Below are 20,908 nucleotides of genomic sequence, written 5' to 3'. Positions count from 1 at the left end.
ATCAGAACAACGTTAAACGAGATCAGGCGGAAAATAGTATTGTTACACTTTATTAATACTTCCTGCTTATGCAACTTGCCGAGATACAATATCGTCGCACAGACAACATGACAGCGTAGCGGATTGATAGAAAAGCGCAAGATGTGGACGAGAGGACTTGTTTGTTGCAAATGAAAACAGATAATCTGACTCTCTTCACAACTTGGTATCGGATTTACTTGTAATTGTGAACAAGCGCGTTTCTCCTTCTCGCGCAAAAGCTTTGGCAATATTTAATCTAGTTCCGTGCGGTTTACATAAGTTGCGCATTGTGCGGAGTAGTAGTGTGAAATTAAAGGGGCTTGGAAGCCTCAACTTTAATAAGCAGCTGGTCATGCAGTTCGTATTGCTTGAGTTTTTTTTTGGTAGAGAAGGCACCATTGAAACAGTTATCAGATAGTGGAGGTAAGAAAAAGATTCAGGTAGCAAGGATAATAACAAAATACGTGACAAATTATTGTGGTGTTTTATGGGAATTAATAAGTCGTATGTTTTTTCATTGTACAGGTTATATTTGTTCCACATACATTTTGCGAACTGCGAGTCTTTAATTGAAGATAAAGTTAAACATTTAGAAAAGTATGGACGACTCAGCCCCTTCCGGCAGCCAAGTTCCAACCAGGGCAACAGCAAGTACCCTCGTCGTTTGGCACAGTCGTTCAACTGCGAACATCATTCGGGAAATTACGTGTCTTACTTGTTCCTGCATCAAGGGGATTCGGACGCTAGAGTTCAGCGAGGACATTGCACAAACCTTCCGCAGGTAAACTTCCCGTGACGTATTGGTTGGCACGCGCTTTACTTAATGTGTGTTTTAAAATGCTGTTAATTTTTGCAAACGATTTACGCAGCTATATGCAAACAACGACGTAAAGTAAACTTTAAATAGCCTATACATCACGCAATTAATGAACCCCATCACCTCGTTTGCGTATTTCCGTCGCTTTTTACAGGCCCATATTTTACGAATGACTGATGGGCATTTTTTTCTGCCGACGCCATCATGGTCGCAGTTAGCACTGTTATGAAATCATCAAATTGTCGAGCTTCGTTATTTTGCTGTGGGCATTTGAAACGCTGCAGCAAAGGTTCAATGGCTGTACTGTAGTCGTGCTTGATTGTTTGGTGACGCTTGAATTAGGTCGCGTTGCTCTCGGCTCGAAGAAAAAAGGGCGCTTCCATAAACGACCAGAGGGAAAAAAATGCGCGGAGCAACACACTGCGCACAGTTCTCAACAATTCGCTGAAAGGATCAAGCCGGCCGTTGTAGTTTGTTTTGAGCGTTACGCATCTTTGTGCGTTGTTTGAATTTATAGTGTGCTGAGCGGAACCTGTGTTTACTTGTAGTTCCAGTTTAGGGTTTCGTCCACCAAGAAATACTATTGAAAGCAATCAGATTAGAGTGTATTATGGCGTCATAAGGAACAATCGTGTGACTTCCTCTTCGTGAAGTAGAATGTAACTTGGGCTGATTTTTTTGCGACAATCAGTAAGCATTTCATTTTTTGTTCTACAGTTGTCCAGCAAACACGTTTGTAGCGCTGAGCAAGAACAGGCGCGCGAAAGAAGTTACTACGCCGCGAAGAAACAGTTTCAGCAGAAGCAGTTTCGTGCGGCGATATTTCGGATATTACAATTACAACATTGAGCCGTTTCCCGTGTACCAACGCGAAGGTTCAAGTAGGGAACACCGTGAATCTAACAGGAGCTACAGTAGTGTCGACAGTCCCACATTGAATACCGGCAATAAGAGTGGAAACATCTGCGAAAACGCAACAGGTGAAACGGTATCAGGCCTTCAGCATTCCAACACACCTGGTCGGTCAAGCCCCGTGTCTGGTGGCGTAACCAAAGGCGTTACGAATGAGAGAGCTCCAATTGTGGACCAGGAAACTACACAGCAACGCCAAGAGCTGCCGGATTTTTTATCTACAGACCGCAATACGGACAGGATAGCTGTAGAAACACAAGAAGTTGACAGGATAATTAGTGCCCGTCAAAGAAAAGACAAGCTGTTTGGAGGACATTCCCCGGGCAAAATGAGGGCGAATTCTGGCAAGAAACCTGTGCGGGTCCACCTTCTAACCGGAGACTCAATATTGCTTGTATTCGATGTAAGTAACTGCACCTTGTATTGAGAATTTCAATTGTACCCATTTATGTAGTTTCAATTTTTGTAACCGCGCTGTAAGGCACACTGATATTCTGCATGTTTGCAATGTTGTTTAGGCAAAGGCGACTGTGAAGGACGTGTTCGATCAAGTATGTGCCCTTCATTCAATCAAGGAAAGTCATTTTTTCGGACTGTCCGCATTTATCGGTAGGTTTCAATTTGTTTCGTCAACTTTATGGAAAGGCGTTTTCCATCACACAAACTTTGTTTACATAGAAAACGAGCTCCGATTTCTGGACCCCAAACAACGCTTGAACAAGTACGCGCCCAAGGAGTGGGGCAAGGAACTGAAGAGAAGGGTAAGCTATTAATATTATACGCGTTAGAGGTTCGGAGATGTTGCAACAACGCTGCCTTTTGTGTGCGAAAAGGCCATTACGGTCTGGGGTTCAACCAGTAATTATAATTAGCGTTTTGGATTTTGTAAACAGCTAATAGACACACTGGCTTTGCCTGCTGTCTGGCACAAGATTGACAGAAATGTTTATTTAAGGTTTTGTTAAGCCTTTGATGTGTAAACCTTGACAACACCTGCATGGAAATTAGTTTCGTGCATCAGTTAGTGTAAACACGCGCTGTGTTTTAAACCATTTGACGAGAAGCTCGAGTCGTTGTTTCAGTGCCATGGTAGCGCTTTTACCGTTCGCTTTTGTGAGTCGAGTGTTTGACTTCTTCATTCACCAACTTCACAAGTACATTATACGCCGGCGCGATCGAACGAAAGTCGATGGACTGACGCGTTGCACGGTTACAGTATCGTTTCGCGCTTTTGCACCGCCTCGATTCTCTCTTTTCTCGCAAAGTCATTTACGATCCTCGTCCGCCGCGTTCAAGGGTCTGCGAACGACGGACGAAGTGCAAACCGCAAACGATTGTATTCGCCGAATCTGAAACCCACTTGTTGAGCGACACTGCGGGGTGTTTTTCACGCAAGCATGCGCTCTCCAGTAAATCCTTATGCCGATATCTTTGTTTGTGTTGAAAACGTCAGATTTGATGTGCTCGCGTCTGGTCTTTTCGATAGTTCATTTCTTTTTGAAGGCATAACGGTGTGTGCCACGTTGAACGTGCAGATGACATGTCCCAGATAGATTACCCGGCGTTTGTCACATGACACATTTCCATGTCAGGCTTGACACAGTTCTACTATATTGGAAACGGGCAACAGATTCTCTCTCTCGTGTTTGATTAGCATTCTCTCGCGATTGCCGCAGTTGGTCGTAAACGTTCATTAGCGCTTGTCATGTAGCCGCCCCTCGCCGGCAGGCAACTATGTCGCTCGGTATTCCTTTTAAAAGACCGCGCCGACCCCGCGTACAACCCACAGCGAACTATTTTGGACGCTCTAGTTTTTGTTGTATGTCAACACCCAGCAACACATACTTTCCACAATAACCAGTGACGAAGCATTTGTGTTTGCTTCAGTTAGTGACTTCATAACGATTTTGGTTACGGGTTGAAACCGAAGTATACGAGGTGTCGCCTCTCATCCGCTAAGGTCTAGCACGAAACTTGACCTTGACCGATAGCTTCTGTAATCGCTTGAGTGCGTCCCGCTCGGTATGGCATCCTTGAGATAATGGCGCAGACCTTGCTGGCGTTTGAATATTGTTCAACTTTTCCTGAAAGAATGGAGTTACGGCAGCGACCGTTCGCGCCCCTATTCAATATGGTTGTAGTTTGTTTGTGGTGTCACAAAGGATATCCTTAGCCTTGTGCTGTTTTGGGATGCGGTCATCGTAGCAAGTGGCTTTGTGTTTCCAGGGCTATATTCGACCCGCGGCAACGATGTGACAACTAATATCCGGCCAGAAATTTGTTCTAGATAACGCCTCCTTCTAAATTAGCCTAACCCTCTGGGCAAGATTTAAAGCTGGGTGATTTTGTACCAATCCATCTGTTCCCGATCAATTTAGAAATATTTTTGGGGAATTACGCCTTAGAGTGAAAGCAAAACTGACTCTTTCTGTTATCAGTTGGTTACTAAATACGAACATCCGCGCTTACATACTGTATTTCTTTTTCAGGACAGCGACCTTAGTGTTCAGCCTTCTGCCATCTTCACAGTCCAATTTCAAGTGCAGTACTTTGTGGAGCATCCAAAACTGATCAGGTAAGAATTCCGGACAGTATTTGTTTTCTTTAAACGCCAGTGGACAACAAAAGACCAATAAGCCTTCTGTAAACACTGAAATGCAAACAGAGCGTTGCCCAGAGGCGATTGTAAGACCCTCGACCCAGCGGTAGTTTGTGGAAGGTCAGTTGTTTCCGGGCTCATTGCAAAATCTTCAACTCGTCTGTTTTGGTCATTTTTGGAGTGAATATGTGGCAAAATATGTGTGATTTTCGGCGACACATTTTCCTTCTAAAAAACGCATGTAATACGTCTTTAAATATCTTTAAAATAGTGGTGCCAAAAACTCAAGTGTGAAAAGTTTTTGCCAAACATTGTACTTTGTGTATTGTTAAAAACAAAATTGTTCGGTAGCAGTAACTACCTCTCCGCAACGTTGTTTCGCCCAAGGCTACCGAACGTTTCGCGCGCGGGCGCTATTTTTCAAGGTTTAGAACGCGCTGATCACCCATTGTCGTTCGTTTGCGGTCAGCCAAGCACCTGCGGGCTCTTTGTTTGTCAAATTGTCGGTGCGAATCGCCTCACTTACCACGACGCTGCTCCAATTGAGTCTACACAATCTTCAACGTCAAGCCCTTAATCCTGTCGCGCTTGCGGCTTCTGTATATTTGACTTGTAGCGCTAGTCCCCTGGATTACCTTGTCACGAAGGCTTTGATATGAACTGGGTGCGCATACCTGCGATATGACGTGTCCACCAGGCCCGCGCATTCACGCGGAAAGACTGTTGTGACTCAGACATTACAAATGCGCGCAGGCCGAGATTTAAGTTGATCCGTGAAGGACTTAAACAGCGGCGAATGGTTTAGGGCATTTTTGATCCCAGGTTAAAAACTCGTCATTCGATCTGTGCTTTTGACCTACATTGTCGGACGCTTTATCACTTGGGCGTTTGTGCAAATAGGCACGACCAACCTTCCAGCTTTACCCTGGTCACGCCTTCTGCGCCCAGACGTATCGTTACGTATTGGTAGCATTTCCTGGGGACAACAAAGCCGCGGCCAACGCTAAAATGCGCCCCAGTTAAGCATGCAACCGAAACCACGAGAAAACTTGCTCCTGGTCATGGTGGTACTGGCGTTATTAATATGTTGGCGGGCCGTGAAATTCGGCGTAAACTAAAATTGTTTCATGGCGCCAATAACGCTGCTGGGGTTAACATATTCATCGATGACCTCTGCGTGCAAATTTCCACGATTGTTCTTTTGTTAAAGCCAAACACCATTTTCTGTTCATATGCAGAAATGGTAGAAGCGCACAATCAGGTATATTTGATTTGTTTTTGATTTTTGATCATCTGCTGATCAGATGCACACCCGATGTTGAACAGTTACTCCCTTCGCAATCGGAAGCAGTCGCGCGAAAATTGCTGTAATCGGGCTGTGCTGATCGACCCATTACATCGCTAAAATACCTAAGGCCCGCTATTAACCCTCGTTGCGTCATGTCATAATGAGGCAGCTGCCGATACCTGAACAGTTCCCTACAAATGGTTTGCTAAACGTGATAGTTGGTCTCGGTTAAATTGACACACGGGGAAACGTTGTAATTGCCACTGTTCTGTGCCTTGGCAACGCAGAGCGCGGTCGTGATCGACGTTTAAGTGGCTCCGAGCCGATCCGCGCGAGAATTATTAAGAGCCCTCTGACGAAGATTCGTAACGTGTTTCTTGATGACAGAGCGGTGCGAACCGCAGCAACTTCAAGACGCTGTTCCGATATCGTAGTCACATAAATACTAATCCGTGTCCAACGGATGATTGTGCGAAAACTTGTAAAATTTAGAGATTTTAAATTAGCAACACACACTTGATAGCCTAATTGCAATTTCGGAATTTGAAGAGGACGCTACGTCGACATACATGTTCTGTAGTCCTTTCAAATTTAGAACAGTTTACTAGAAAATGCGCACTCTTTCATGGACAACCGTTGCTCAAAACGTTTGTTGCGGTAAACAAACATGCAGGAAACGGCAGAAAAGAGTGCTTCGTTTTCGTGGACGCCCTTCTGTTACCATTATCCAATACCGCCGAGCTACATCGCCCAAATTGCGTCGTTTAATCTGTGTTACAGATTGCTTTGACAAAACTTATTAACGTTTTTGTCGCATGAGGTTTTCAACGTAATGAAGAGAAATTCTCTGTACTCAGTGCAGCGAGCAATGATTTGTCATTTTTAATCGGATGACGATGCGAGTGCGCGAGTAAGCTGTTTATTGTCCGCCGTGTGTATTGTTTGTGACTTAATTACCTGCAAACGTATCGGATTGTAAAGGCATGAATCGCCGATGAGATTTCAATCGCGAAGCCGACGATTTGACATGAGGGGTGACGTGGTGATAATACAAAATAAATTATTCGGATGTTCCGCCTGTTCCACATAAAAGCCGTGTTCCAATTAGCAATTTCAAAGTATTGTTGACCATTCAGTCAAAGTATCGCATTTGCTTATTTTCGATTAGATGTCCAGTTTATGGCCTGTAACCCATATGGGTTTTTACGAGATTATTCATCCAAGTTTAAGCGATTTGTAAAATATTGCAGGTGTAAATCCTTTTCCCATTTCTTAAAGACGCGGCCTTTCTTGTGCGGTCAATGGCACTCAAGCCCTGATATTGCCACATAAAATATTGCGACCCATACAAAAAAAAGTCCAGCAGTTCTTAGGGTTGGGCCTGGAAATCTTAACAATGGTCCGATCTCGAATCTGTTTTTACGGATTCCACGATGGAAAGCTTATGTCAACTTACCATCGCGAGCCGGGAAAGATCAATTTGCGGTAAGGCACCCGCGGCGCACGATCGCTATTCCAACGTGATGGTCCTTGAGCGCGAGCACCGCGGTGAAGTTTGTTGTGATTGCGCGTCGCGCGTAAATAGCTGATGCTTTCCAGGCAGTTATTGCGCCTCTTCGCCAACCAATCAAGAGATCACTTATATTTGACACGCGCCCGTTGGATGTGGCATCAAACCGCCGGCCGACGATAGCCTTCGTAAGTGGCTACGGAACGCTCGCAGCAGTCGCTACGGTCAACATATTTGTGTGTTGGCACCCAGCTGCTAATGAGGTTTCGGGCGGTAGGATGGGTTCACGTTGCAGCTACTTGGAATTATAATTGTTTGTCCTCTTACTGTACATACCCTGACAATTTACTTCCTTCGCGTGGTATCGTTAGCAATTTCCAAAGGCAAGTTCTTTTGGGTATATGTGTTGCAGGGTATTCCAAAGCTCCGCATTGTAAGCACTTCTTATGGTAATCCCGTACCTCCCTTTGTTTCATACAGGGATCCGAAATCGCGGTTCTACTACTACTTGCAGTTGAAGAAGAACGTTCTTCAATCCAAGGTCCCAACTCAGGAAGCGGAAGTTTTCACGCTCGCAGCCACCTCACTCCATTTGGACATGGGCACGTTCGACCCAAACAAACACGTCGGCAGATACTTTGATCCAAACGAATACGTCCCTGCTTGGGTAAGTATCTCACGTGCTCCAAGCCGATTATGCTGTGGTGGGGTATTAAAACGTATTGTTAAACACTATAGTAAAGACCATTTTCCTTTATGTCTGTCAGGGTTGGCTAACCACAACAAAAGTCAGACGGTTAAACTAAAATCCCACGTTTCTTTAAATAATGCTCGTCGATTTTTTCGCCCCGTAGTTCGCAAAAAAGTGGAGTGCTGATTACCTGTGGTCACATCTTCCCACAATGCATGCGGAGTTAGCTTCGACCTCACCATTCGACTGCCATGCGGACTACATCAGTAGAGCATCAACCATAGAGGACGTACCCGTTCACTATTACAAGCTGTACAAGGTCAGTGTAATCATGCAAATATTTAATTACTCTTCTATGTAAGAAACAAAGCACGGCATTTTGAAAAAAAAGGTATGATATAAAACTGGTTGTAAAATGATTTTTCAGGTAAGACATTGTGTGAAAATTTGCAAACACTTGAAAAGAGGGTCAATGACAATCGAAGAATAGGTTTAAAAGTTACTGCAACAACAAAACCTTATCCTAAACATTTTTTTGCTCATTTCTAACATCACAAACTTTTCGAGCAAATTTGCTGCTACTAAAAGTCGCCCGAAAATTAAACAGAAATTACATTGGTTTCAAAGAGTAGGATGGTGGTTTTGGTGCGTTACAAAATGCTCTGCCCACATATTAGGTTGCCGTAGACGGGCACGATGAGTCATAACCACGACCGCGCCCTTACTTAAGCCCCTAGAGTTAAGTAGCAGCGGTCTCCCAGTGCTCGGGTACCCGATGACTCTCTTAGCTGGCGCCCCACTGCGGTGTGACGGATCTATCCGTTCCGACCTGCGTCAGTTCTGGCGAAATTCACGTAAGAATTCGCTTTTACGCCAAAAAATTTAATGAGAAAAAGCACTCGGTGACGTCACGGAACTTAATGTCTGATCACTTTAAACAAACAAACTATTCGGTTGGTCGAATTTTCCAGTTCTTCTACATAGCGTTTATTATTTTGGTGGTTGCGTGTGGCGTCATACCTGTTTACCAGTGATCGAAAACAACTATTCCTACCTACGTTTTTGTGCTGTTTTCAAGTTGTCACACAAAAGTCCATAGCCTTTTTAACCGCAATAATGTCAAGATTCTATTTCGGTTGGCACCCCGCTGTTTACTGTTGGCCTTGCTGGTCGGATCCGTCTACACACAAGTGATAAACGTCAATTTGCTCAACCATAGAAATGCCTATAACTATGGGTTTAACTTTTAGGCAAAGGTCAAAACCATCTGACTTCACGGAATTGATGTAAAAACGAACTATATGGCTCACGGCATGCGGCTTTCAAACTTTTTAGGATCACTAAATTTCAGTATTAAACCCAGTTATATTCGAACAACACTGGTCACTTTAGGGTCGATCGACTCTTGTACATTATGTTTATCTATTGACATATGCGGAAACTATTCAAAAATTCCTACTAATTGGAAAAAGTTTCGCGTCACACCTTGAAAAAAAAACCGTCTTAGACTGTAAGTGCAATTTCTGTCTTTCCCTTACGAAACACAGGCGTGCTTAAAACTTATATTTACCTAAGTATTTGTTTGTATTTCTTCTTAAGCCACACGTCTGTCGAAAGGGACCGATTTGTGATGTTTAAAGCAGTCCTCAAATGGTGGAAGATTTATAATCTTTGTTTGAGGTAAAGATAAAGCGAACGCGTTTGAGTGGGTTGCTTCGATACATTTAAGTGCGGCGTGTCTTTTGGGACAACTGTTCGTTTCGTTGCACAAGTGAAACTCCCACAAGAAGGCATTTTACTGAACCAGACCAAACATGAATCACAGAACCTTCAAACGTTGACTAAATTTTGAACGTCACACCTCTATTATTTTATCGTATTCTTATTTGTTCCTTGTCTCAACCGTTTCTGGTGAGGCATAACATTACACAGCATTTTCGAGTGATGTTGCTCTGGTCCGGCGTGATTCACCAAACTTACGATAAGCTTGTAGACCGCGGGTCATCACAGCGTTTTGACGAATCCTGCCGGATGCTTTCGGTGTAAATCATACGAAAATCTTAGCGCTTCTGTGGTAAAACGGCCAATTTCGTGTAGCGCGAAGTCCATCTCTCCACGTCATTTCCTAAATGTTTTTCTTTGTCTCAAACGCCTCTCCGGAGCTATTAAAACATCTGCTTGTCGTCATATATCAAATATAAATGTTTGGGTCGCTTTTCAAGAGAAATAGACTCCAGGAAACCATTCGTTTACCTTACACGTGTTATGTTAACAGAACATTGCTTTTAACACTCAATAAGAGAAAGTAATAAACATAGCTGTTGTTCTTGTTCTTGACCACATTCAAATATGTTGACACTTTATGAACCTCCCCGGGTTAAAATCATTGACAGGAAGTGAAAGGAAAATCAAATTTTAAAGAGTCAAAAATCAATCGCTGGAAAAAACCTCATAAACTTAGCTGTGGGGTTATTGTCGGGTCGCACCCACGTTGACTTAGGCTTGAACCGAATAAGGCGACAGCATGACGTGTTGTCAGGCGGTGGAGGAATTTCTGGCGTGACAACACGCGAAAAATAAGGAAGCATTGCGACAAAAGCGCATCACGTGACAACCAAACTCGCCCGGTGTGAAATCTTTTACATAATTTTTGTAAACGGTTCAGCAAGCGGACTCTGGTAACGGTTCTTCACGGGTACGCTTACACACACACACACACACACACACGCACCTGCACAACGCAAACACGCACGTGTCTCTCGATTTCGTTTTGTTTCCGAGATGCCGATGTGACGTCACAGCACTGTTGGGTCCATTGTTTTTACAATACCCTCTCGCTGTTGGTTGCCAGTGTTCGAGGTGTCGCGTTTCCACATTCGAGGTGGAACGGACGGCTAACAAATAATGGTTGACAATGCACTGGCGTGCGACGTCTGACCGCGCGCACTTCCTCTGGTTTGCTGTTTAGCTTAAAAATGGGATTTCCTCAGGTGAGGTTGAAAACTTATGGCGACCCTCCATTGTTTACAACCAATATGTGGGCTTTAGTTGGTAGCTAAAGAGATTTTTTTGCGTGTTACAGCGCCAAAAATGTAAAAATAGCGTGCCTACACAGTAGGTTGCACACTTTTCGTGAAACAAAGACTTACAGTTGTTGTACAAATATACGTTCAACTCTAATTGCTTTCATGTGAATTAATTACCTGAATATGCACTGCAAATGATTATGTTTTGGTAAGCGTCCTTAATACTTTTGTTCAAAGTTGTGTTCTTTTAGTGGGAAGCTATTTTTACTTATGACGTAACGGAAATTTTTTGTCTTCCTGCAGACCAAGAAGGAACTGGAATCATCCGTTATCCTTGGAATCTACCACCAAGGCATCCGCGTCCACCACATAACCAAGGACGGCAGTCACCTTCTTGACTTCGAGTTTCCGTGGGCCAAAGTGGGTCGCCTATTTTTCGCGGTAAGTTAGCATGAATTCGTTGGCGGCATACCACGGACAAGAGCCAAGTCGCGTTTTGTTAGAAGGGGTTTCATCAGCTTCGGGCTAAATATAGTAACACTCGCTTTGCTGTGAGCGTGCGGGGGTGAAAGGAAACTCCTGGTTAGCGTGTCACGCTATACGCGATTTCTGATGTAAGTTGTACCAGAACGAGAACTTGGTACATATTCGACGTGGGCGGGGCGCTTCAATATGCGTGCTGTGCGTTACTGCTAAGAATAGCTAGGATACTGAGACAAATGGCCCAAAGATTTGAATAAAGTAACGTGTATTGTGTGAGCGCCATCTTGCTTCTTGCAACTGTCAATGTGTTTTATTTACCGAAGTTTGCAGGTTTCAGCTAACGAGCACCTCTGTTTGCGCACAAAACTACTTGCCGTTTTGTTTCCCGCGTCCAGATAAACGCGTTACGCGCCGACGAGCCTCAGACCTAGCTGGCATTCCTTGCTTTGTTTGTCTTCAGCCACTGCTATGAGGCTAAATCGCCCTATCGATCACGTGATTCCGCTAGAAATGCGCCTGTTGTTCATGAATGTGTTGATACATTTTGTTAAACATGTGCTCTAATAACATCAAAAAGAATTTTTCCTGGTTCACAGTTCACATGCGGCGCAAAAGACAGAGAAACCATCCTGACACGAGTTAATTGTAATTTCGGATAAGTTTCGGCTTGCCAGTTTTGAAGATTACTTTCATACACATTAATGGCAAATTTCTTTAGACACTTAACCCTTATGATACACTGAATATATCAACTATCGCCCGTCCTTCGCCTGGAATGTTTACTCGCATGAAACCGTAACCCCTCGTAACGGAAAAAGTGATCTATGTCAAGCATACCGCAACACGATGTGTTCCAATCAGCTTTACAGCAACCGAAGTATTGGCCGTCACGGCTCTGTAAGCCGTTATTTCCTGCGGGATGAATTAGTTTTCGGCAGTTCCCAAGACCTCGCTTTCCGCCAAATTTTTCCGATTGCGCCTTATCATTTCCTCGTCGCGATCCTATTATTTACAGCTTAGCTCCGTAGCCTGTACTGTCAACAAGGCCTGTATCTGCACTTTGTTTATCCACAGCTGCAGTCAACGGTCGATTGTGCAGAGAGCGCATCGCATCGAGAACATAGTAATTAAGTCGAATTTCAACATTGATTCTTTATGGGACAAGAAATGCTGCCTTGATGTAGAATTTTAATTATTGGCTGGCGTTGGATTGTTGGTCATGATGTATGGGTTTTTAGTTTAGGTATCTGCTTTGTCCCAGTAACGAAACGCAGTGCTGTTCAAAACAAGTTTACACATGTAATAAAAATGCAGTTTTACTTTCCAACCTAACACAGTTGTATTTTTCCCAAAACTTCTGAATCCGATTTTGAATTAAAAAATATCAGTCGACAATGTTTTTCTTGGCAGGCTCGACGCTTCGACATATATCCGGAAGATCTGCCAGCCAGCCGCAAGTTAACTTACTACACGGGAAGTCAGTCGCGATCCAAGTATCTTCTGCGTCTGCTCCGTGAGACCCACTCCCTCTATATGAGCCTGACGCCGTATGTGCAACACATGCGAAATACCGACGGAAGACAAGGTTGGTTGTTTTTTTATTTGTTCGAAGTGTGTACTCAGTATTCACAGTGTTCAGTATCATTTTGTTTTAACGTTTGATTTTGGATGAATGTTCGCGAACCCGAAACTTAAACGACCTTAATTATGATTTTAAATAAAATGCCATTTTGTTCTTTGACATGCCCCTATCCACCATGTCACTCTTCAGGCATAATTTAATCAAACCTACCCATTCTTATGAGTGCTGTAGTTCCGCTACAAATTAATCTCACCCAAGCAACATAAACACTATCCCACCCCGCCCCACCCGAGCACCTGTTCCTTTACGCACAATACATGAGGAGAAACTAAAACGCACAAATTTAGGTCGTTTCACCCAACTGCCCCAAATTATCTTTTGATTTAAATTTTTCGTGAACTTGAACGTGCGGTTTTGTATTTCAACATTTTGGTAGTGCGGAGAATGGATCTGTACAGCGTAGCTCACTCGATGGCAGTGTAAACTGGTTGCTGCGGTAGGCGACCACATGCGGAATGATGATTTGTCAGTGGTGTAGTACTCCCATATATTGCAGACCACACTTCAAACCTCTGGTCGCGTTGTATCAGTTGGGTGGCTTACTATGTTGTCGCGTTGCCAAGGGAGACTATCACATCCTTATCGTGTTATTGCATTGGAAGCTTGTAGGTGTCGATCGGAGGAATGCTTGACAAGACGCGTTTATCGTAAAACACTCGCCTTGTTTCAGAAGCTTCCTTACAGCGGCGTGAGAATATGCGCGTTGGGCGGGCCCCTGTGATGTTTCGATGGGAAGCTCTTGTAAACAAGGTTTTTGTACGGGGTTGTTTGCGAATCTCATTGCGTAAGGCATCCTAAGATAGAAAGGAACCGGAAGGGTAAACACATGACAAACAAAACGCCTTTACTCTATAGTTGATCTCTGTTCTCTTTAGAGTCATACAAGTTATTTGTACATGGACTTGTTGGGCACACTAACCAGTGTCGTAACGCGCTGCTATGTAACTCATACATATTTACCACCACTGTGTCTGTTTCCAAATTCTTGTTTTTTTCAATTATACCGTATTGCACAATACATCGAGGCTTTTCTGAGGATTTTGAGAAATTTACCAAACGCAATAGTTTTGTAATGCGCCACGCGTTCGCTTCTGAAGTATCCGAACCAATTCGACCCGTCGCCGTGAGGAAAGACAGACCGCAGAAATGAGGATGGTCTTTCATCCGTTCGGGCCTATCGTAAACACTTATAAAAACCATGTGAGCAGCGGTACTTGCCGGTCGCGCGTGTGGCGGTTAACTTTAGCCAGGATCACATCTGCAACCGCTATCTGTGTACTCGAAACTCTTACCTCTCGTCACGTCGTTTGGTGGTGTTCCGTGCTACTGTGTGAATACGCTTTAGGCCTGTTTAAAGAACCACATTAAACCCTTTAAACTGATTAATATACGCTAGCTTGGTAGGCTTTACGGATGCAGTCTTGTAAGTACACAGTAAATAGCCGTTGAGTTTTATTTATGCTCATCCTATGTAGTGGATACAAAGAATAAATTATCAGCTTGAATTATGCCTGTTATTGATGTTGAAAAAGTCAAACGCAGACAACTCTCTTCTCGGCAAAACGTGAAACTCCAAATCGGATTGTGCAGAACTGTTTGTGTGTGCTTTCAGTTATTGGAATGGCGGTGTGTGTTCTCGTGTATTTAAATGTTGTTTTCGTGTTATTTGCAGCCCGACGTGAGTACAGGGAGTCGTACATCAGCGGACAAGATTTGGAGAAGGGCAAGTTTGGCGAAGAGCGACTTGTGGGCGACGTGGACGATTACGCCGTTAGTCCTTCTTCGAACAAGAGCAAAGACAGTAAGACTCTTTGTTTGTTTTGTTTTTTCTCAAAAGAAAGTTTCTGTTGGTTAATTAAAAAAAAATTTTGTCACCGTAAACACTTCGTTTAAATGGTGCAAAAAAGGCATAAATTATGACCATGACTATTGTAAATCGCTACCAAAAATTGAACACATACTCAGAAATCTAAAACTCAGTTGTTCTAAAATTGACCTTATGTTGCCTTAGAACCAACCTACAGAATGGATTTAAAATGTGGGAAACAGAACATTGCTCTTATTTCTCTTTGCGCCTTTTAATTGTAGTTTTTAATTCCCCTGTGTAGGCCGCGACAAACTTTACAAATCGTACAACTCGAGCACCAGCCACGGGAGTTCGCACACATCCGGTATCGAAAGCGATTCCAAGCAGAGAACGGAGGAAGAAGAGGACGGTGAGTCATTAATTAACTTCCCTGCTTACTTTCTTCCCGAGAACACCCACCTTACGACAAAGTTCAATAAATACCTTTTGTACATATACTTTATTACGACACATTAGGAGCAAGTAAACTATGTCTGACCTACAATAACCCATTTTCGCGCAATTATCTTTTGTGTCACTTGATATTTTAAGTGGAACAAACTGTTTGACAACGCTTATCTTTAAAAATTGCAAACAGACAGCGCCTTCGCGAATGACTTCGATCCAATAGAGCACGACAGGCCACCCGGCGGCGGTGTGATATGCATTACTCAAGAACACTTGGAGGCGCCACAACACAAGAGTCTTAGTGTAACAGATTTAACAGAAGAATCCCCTAGCGAGTCACGGGAAAACCTTAACGAGGTTCAAGAACCAGGTAATAATCAACCTAAAGCGGTACTAAAAGTTGTCAAATTTTTTTTAAACCGTTAAAATGCTTTGCTTATCGGTATTTTTGGACATAGTTTTAGGTCCGTTGACGTGCTGCCAGTTACATGATTGCCGAGTCGTGTTACCTAATGTTTTCGTATTGGAGTAACTTGAATGTACCTGGTTGGTGGATTAACAAAACATATCGCTTCCTTCAGAAAAATGTTTCGGTTTATGGACTCACGTTAAACATATTTAAAAGATGTATGTTTCGTGTTTCCAACAAATCAAAATCAAATAAAAGTAGAAATTATCAATAAAAAGCGAAAACGGGGGAAATATACTGATTCAGAAACATCAGGCGACCTTCCGTAAGTGTTAAGCTTTTATTAAAAGCCAATTTTTATAGAAACCTCCTCGGAAAAAAGCGAACAAACAATCAAGGCGGCCAATGCAGAAGAAGCAATCATTCCACCACCAAGCAATGACCAACCACCTTCACCTAACCGAAAGAGCCCGGAACCTGTTGAGTGTCCGCCTTCTCCTAAGCTAGTGGAGGTCGAAACCAACAACAATAACTCCAACTCGATCTGCGTCGAGACTTTGATTCTCGAAACAAACTCTTTGCCACCGAAAACGGCCGAGTTGCGAGTTTTGAAAGCAGAGCGGCCATTGGAAACCGATATGTCAACCAAGGACGACCCGCTGCCGTTGGAAACGTTGTTTCTAAATTCGGCGGCTGAAGCAGCTGACAAACCTCATGTGGTGCTGGAAGAGAGAAACGCCAGTCCCGACTACTTGTCGCGACCAAAGAGATCAGGATCCCGGACTTATTACGACGACACGGAGACAGTTTTGGCGCAAACGAGGTGAGCTGGTAATATTATTGTCCTAGCTTTGTGGTGCAAACTGTTTTGCCTCAAAAACTTATTTGAATGTTGCGACAAATGACAGATTGCAATAGGAGTTCTGTGTTTATTTGTGATAAAAAATGTATTTGGAATCGAAATTTAAGCTACATTTCACCAGTCTCTCGTACAGTATGGTTGCGGTCTACCCAAGATTTCCCGAACATTATAACCACTGATGCGATGGCCTTCGTTAAGCTGACTTTTTCGTTCTTACAGGTCACAATCAACTGACCTGGACTATGGTAGGACAGCCACCACTCCGGACAAGTCTTCGCGTAAGCATGGAGCGCGCAAACACCGCCACAAGAGGAGCTCGCGTGCATCGGGCAGCATGCAGAGAAGTGGAAGCGTCGACTCCTCTCTCCATACACAGCAGGGATCCCGTCCGCTCTTTAAGCACGAACGTCACTCGCGCAAAGATCACCAACGGCACCAAAGGCACAAATCCCTGCAGGAAAATCCTGTGTCCGCTGGCGTGCCGGTCCATGAGGGCCTGGAGCAGTTGGTTGGACCGCATTTTGGAACTGTGCCTTCCGCCAAGAAAAGCGTGGACGATTTGTGCGACGGCGGACCACTTACACGTAGTCACCGTGAGCGAGACTTGGCCTTCAGCATCACGCATCCAGAGGTGGAGCCACATAGGCCGCTTGACCAACGCAAAATGAGCGACGCGTGCCACCGGACGCTCGCAGCCCAACACCGTAAGCTCTCCGATTCCCGCATCCAGCGACAGCAGGAGCAGGAACCATCACCCAAACCCTCAAGGCCAAAGAAGCACTCGTCCTCGTCTTCAAAACCTAATGGCCAGATAAGCTCAGCTGGCAATACACCACACAAGCATGAAGTCTTGCTGCGCACGAAACATGAACGAGCCCACGAGGACCGACGTCGGCCCGTGTCATACCACCTGGCATCCGGGGCCCTTCCACCGTCGTACGCAGCCCACCAGCAAAGTTACTCCTGCTACAATGATGCAGCTCTAACGTCGCGACCGCCTGTTTTAATGGACGGATTTAAGGAAGTTATTGTTTGAAATATCGGAATAGCGCGTTCGTTTTTGCATCTTGTTCTTTTCCCGTTTTTACGTTCGTTTTTTGCATCTTGTTCTTTTCTTCGCCTTTTTGCGTTCTGTTTTTGTAGTTCGTTGCGCAGTGGTACGACGTTTGTAGTGATGTTCACGGCAGTCACTAACACCAAATCACAAGCCGTAAACTTGGCGTACAAATGACACATTGAGGCGGCAATGTAGCAAACCCAAGACCCAAACATGGACAGATTCAATCATTTCCTACAAGAACAAATATTGCATCGCGTCCGTTCCTCCATGTATTTAACGTTGCACCTCCACGATTTCTTCACGCTGCCTATTTTTATAAACCTTTGCTCCTGTATGTATTTGTGACAACGCAAGTGCAGAGTTTGAAGCGACCACTATGGCGTTGATGACGTAGCTTGTGGGATTATGTGGATGACGCGCATGTGCCTTATTGATGTTTTCCTGGAACACCTGCAAGTTTTTCGCCCGTCTTCCCGGCAGTTGTCTTCGCTGGCAATCGTTGCTCACGTTTTTAACTCTCGTCTAAATAAAACATCGGTAACAAACACTTGTGTTGTTTATTTCGATCAGCTTTTCCCTCGTGGTTAACAGTGCATCACACAAACAGATGTAAATGCGATAAAGTTATATTGGTGGCCCGGAAGGTTTTTGGACTAATCATTTTATCATCGCTGTTCAACCATTTGTTCCAAAGCTTGAATTACTTTCTTGCAATCCAACTGCTACTTTTAGTTCGTTCACGAAGTTGCCAGAGCAGCTATCCGCTTTCGTTGTGCTATAATTAACACAAAAACCGTTGGTTGTTGCAACAGCGTCGACAATTTCCTCTATTCTCGTCTTTACCTAGAGCAAAATAATTCAGTCAAACTTTAAATACTCAACCAAATTCCTGAAAATAATTTTTCACCTCAATCCGAGAAGGTAACAGTTCCACTAAGTTCCCCACTTCAGTTGGAAAACCAACAGCTTTTCTCAAGTAACGATCATGGGTAGGGCATGCACGCAGTACATATAATGCAAAGCAGAAACCGCACCAAATTGAATTAGTCATTCCTGATTATAAAAAAAATGTTAGTATTTTTGACCCTCAGCTGCAGTGTATGTAACCCTGGAAAAACACAGATTACCTTGTGCTGTGGAAAATTGCATATCGCCATGAAAAGACGTGTTTGTGTTGATCATCGCCTGTTTTTCATCACTTTCTGTAGTCAGGACAACGTCGAAGCGCAGGGAAAGGCCATCTTCGAAACGTTGGAATTTAACACCTTCTGGCAACAACCCTTCCTTCTGGCAATGTTTTATAACGGCCTTGTACGATGCGATGGACTGGGCATCCGCAATTATTGTAACTTCCTTCTTCAAGTTAAGCAAAACCACTGACAAGTTGATGACACCTAGGCAGGATTGGTAGTAAATCAAAAAGAATAGACCCAATTGATTCCAATCAACGTTTAAATGTATCACGTTCTATAAGTCGTATTTCGTGTAATGTTGCAAGGTGTTCAATGCAAAACCTATCGAGATATTTGCTACCAACTCCACAAATACAAAATTCTAAGTTATAACAAGCCTTCCTCGTATGGTGGTCATATAGGCTATATATTCGGTTGGGTTCGCTTTAATACAAACTTCCAACAGGTGTATCCTACCCTGTATTCTCTCTGCTAGTTTTTGCCGATCAAACTGTTCCTCCTTATGGCCTCCAAGAACGAAAGCAACTTTTCGTGCATGTGAAAAACCCAAACATGTTGACAAAAACTTTTCGACCGCGAATGCATTAAAACTGTCACTTTTTTCAAGCAAAATGTTTGCAATTCGCTGCAACGTTGACTTTGTTCTTTCAGATATGATGCTGTATTTCTCCTGGCTTCCGGAAAGCCTGAAAACAACATGAAATTTAACAATAAACTTTATTCGTGGTTTTAGTGTTTTCAAACTGTTTTGTGGGGTTGGTTGTGCAATGCACAAACCACTGCCACAGGCCTTTAGTTTGTAACCAATAACGTATTTGATCTGGTTGCAGCCAATCGAGCCGCATTTGAGAGGCATTATTTATTATATTTGTTTTCAGAACTTATCTTACCAAAAGACTTCGACGTAATTATCGCGAGGCAGATCATTAAGATTTGGATGAGGCTGCTGCACGTCAGTTATAAACATTTGGCTGGAACCGTGCGTGAATGAAAGCTCCAGTTTTGCAGAACGCAAGGCTTCCAGACCTGTGAGACCACAACACCAAAAAACAGGAGCACAGTCTTCTTCTATGGCCGTTTCGTTTTCAAAATCGCATTTGGTTACGTCCTCAATTCCGATACAATCTGATACGACAAAATATGTAAATTAAGGCGATGTTCTGTTCATAACATAGTGGCCCCAAGTCCAGAAATATGCCTATGTGCCAAAGCTGTGGCAATGGATATACACATTTAATTGCATTTGTCAATTAAATTCATAATTTTTCCTGAAGCAAATTTTATTCCTAGATGAAAACGTTTTCTTAAAAAATAAAATTACTTGGCGATCCAATGTGTATTGGTGCTCCATGGACGTCCGACATCAGGCTTGTCAAGGTACACGCCAAGGTTAGTTTACTCTTGTGCACCGCCTGCATGCTCACAACCATTTTGCATTGAAACGGACCACTGGGGTAACATTCTATGTTTGTTTTGTAAGCAGAAGTTTCTTTGCCCGCTTGTTTCGGTTTTGTCGCCCCACAGTCAATAAGAATTTTATAGAAAGAAAAGCTGCAGCCGATGTAAAACGTCACCATGTTCGACAAGTCGTAGTCTACAAATAAATCGAGCACGATTAGATGTTATTCTGTACTTAACACTTGTATGTCATACGTGCATGGAATGGTCAAAATAATCCCTGTTAACTTGAAATAGGTTTTGTGTCTACGAATATGATTCACAATTGCCAACCTCTGAGCTATGCTGTATCCATCAGAAGGTTGCTCATACGGTTACCTGTAAGGTATTCAACTTCACTCTCCGTTGAGCCAAATTGAATGACCTTGTATATCGGAACGTCCATTCTTACATCAGAGTCTTTGCATAAATCTGGAGCTTCGAATTCCCCCGGTTTGCTTGTATAAAGCAATGGAACGGCTCCCCAGTTAGCCTGTGCAAACTTTTGTAAGTCACTTGCCAGGTTACTGGGCATAATGGCGAGGTTGGTCTGCTTGTAGCCCTCACAATAAAGTGGAGTCGGCAGGCGTTTCAGCTTTCCACTTCTTATTAGGGCGCGTACATCCCTAGGGTGGGCTTTCCTCAGGTCTGATGACATATTGTTGCTAGCCTGTCTAGTCGAACAAAACAGTTTGCCTGACACA

The 20,908-nt window shown here is 43.6% G+C and overlaps 2 protein-coding genes across 2 annotated transcripts; one reads left to right on the top strand and one right to left on the bottom strand.

The window, feature by feature from the left end:
* The first annotated feature begins 554 nt into the window (after nt 1–554).
* LOC145897593 (uncharacterized) lies at nt 555–18,106 on the top strand. The gene is made up of 14 exons (XM_082985946.1): nt 555–802; nt 1,556–2,153; nt 2,269–2,359; nt 2,429–2,511; nt 4,240–4,325; nt 7,628–7,814; nt 8,002–8,157; nt 11,168–11,305; nt 12,758–12,932; nt 14,662–14,790; nt 15,098–15,205; nt 15,434–15,613; nt 16,016–16,475; nt 16,734–18,106. Exons 1-14 carry the CDS (start codon nt 621–623, stop codon nt 17,548–17,550), a joined length of 3,390 nt encoding a protein of 1,129 aa, XP_082842072.1. The 5' UTR covers nt 555–620; the 3' UTR covers nt 17,551–18,106.
* Nucleotides 17,848–20,866, bottom strand: LOC145898211 (uncharacterized). The gene is made up of 8 exons (XM_082986640.1): nt 20,544–20,866; nt 20,089–20,361; nt 19,658–19,892; nt 19,224–19,453; nt 18,702–18,968; nt 18,482–18,627; nt 18,301–18,417; nt 17,848–18,096 (listed from the first exon to the last, which is right to left on the bottom strand). Exons 1-8 carry the CDS (start codon nt 20,860–20,862, stop codon nt 17,848–17,850), a joined length of 1,836 nt encoding a protein of 611 aa, XP_082842766.1. The 5' UTR covers nt 20,863–20,866.
* Nucleotides 20,867–20,908: the final 42 nt, after the last annotated feature.

Source organism: Ascidia mentula, chromosome 4, assembly GCF_947561715.1.
Source record: "Ascidia mentula chromosome 4, kaAscMent1.1, whole genome shotgun sequence".
In the NCBI taxonomy this organism is placed as follows: Eukaryota; Metazoa; Chordata; class Ascidiacea; order Phlebobranchia; family Ascidiidae; genus Ascidia; species Ascidia mentula.
This window is presented reverse-complemented; position numbering and strand designations above follow the sequence as displayed.

Bases quoted from the DNA above. Each gene is read 5' to 3' on its own strand.
- LOC145897593 (XM_082985946.1), top strand. From the start codon at position 621: ATGGACGACTCAGCCCCTTCCGGCAGCCAAGTTCCAACCAGGGCAACA. The intron at 14,791-15,097 runs GTAAGACTCTTT...TCCCCTGTGTAG, and splicing joins TTCGAACAAGAGCAAAGACA to GCCGCGACAAACTTTACAAA. The intron at 16,476-16,733 runs GTGAGCTGGTAA...TCGTTCTTACAG, and splicing joins ACAGTTTTGGCGCAAACGAG to GTCACAATCAACTGACCTGG.
- LOC145898211 (XM_082986640.1), bottom strand. From the start codon at position 20,862: ATGTCATCAGACCTGAGGAAAGCCCACCCTAGGGATGTACGCGCCCTA. The intron at 19,454-19,657 runs GTAAGATAAGTT...TGTTGTTTTCAG, and splicing joins AATTACGTCGAAGTCTTTTG to GCTTTCCGGAAGCCAGGAGA. The intron at 18,418-18,481 runs GTGAAAAATTAT...ATTTTGCTCTAG, and splicing joins TGTTACCTTCTCGGATTGAG to GTAAAGACGAGAATAGAGGA.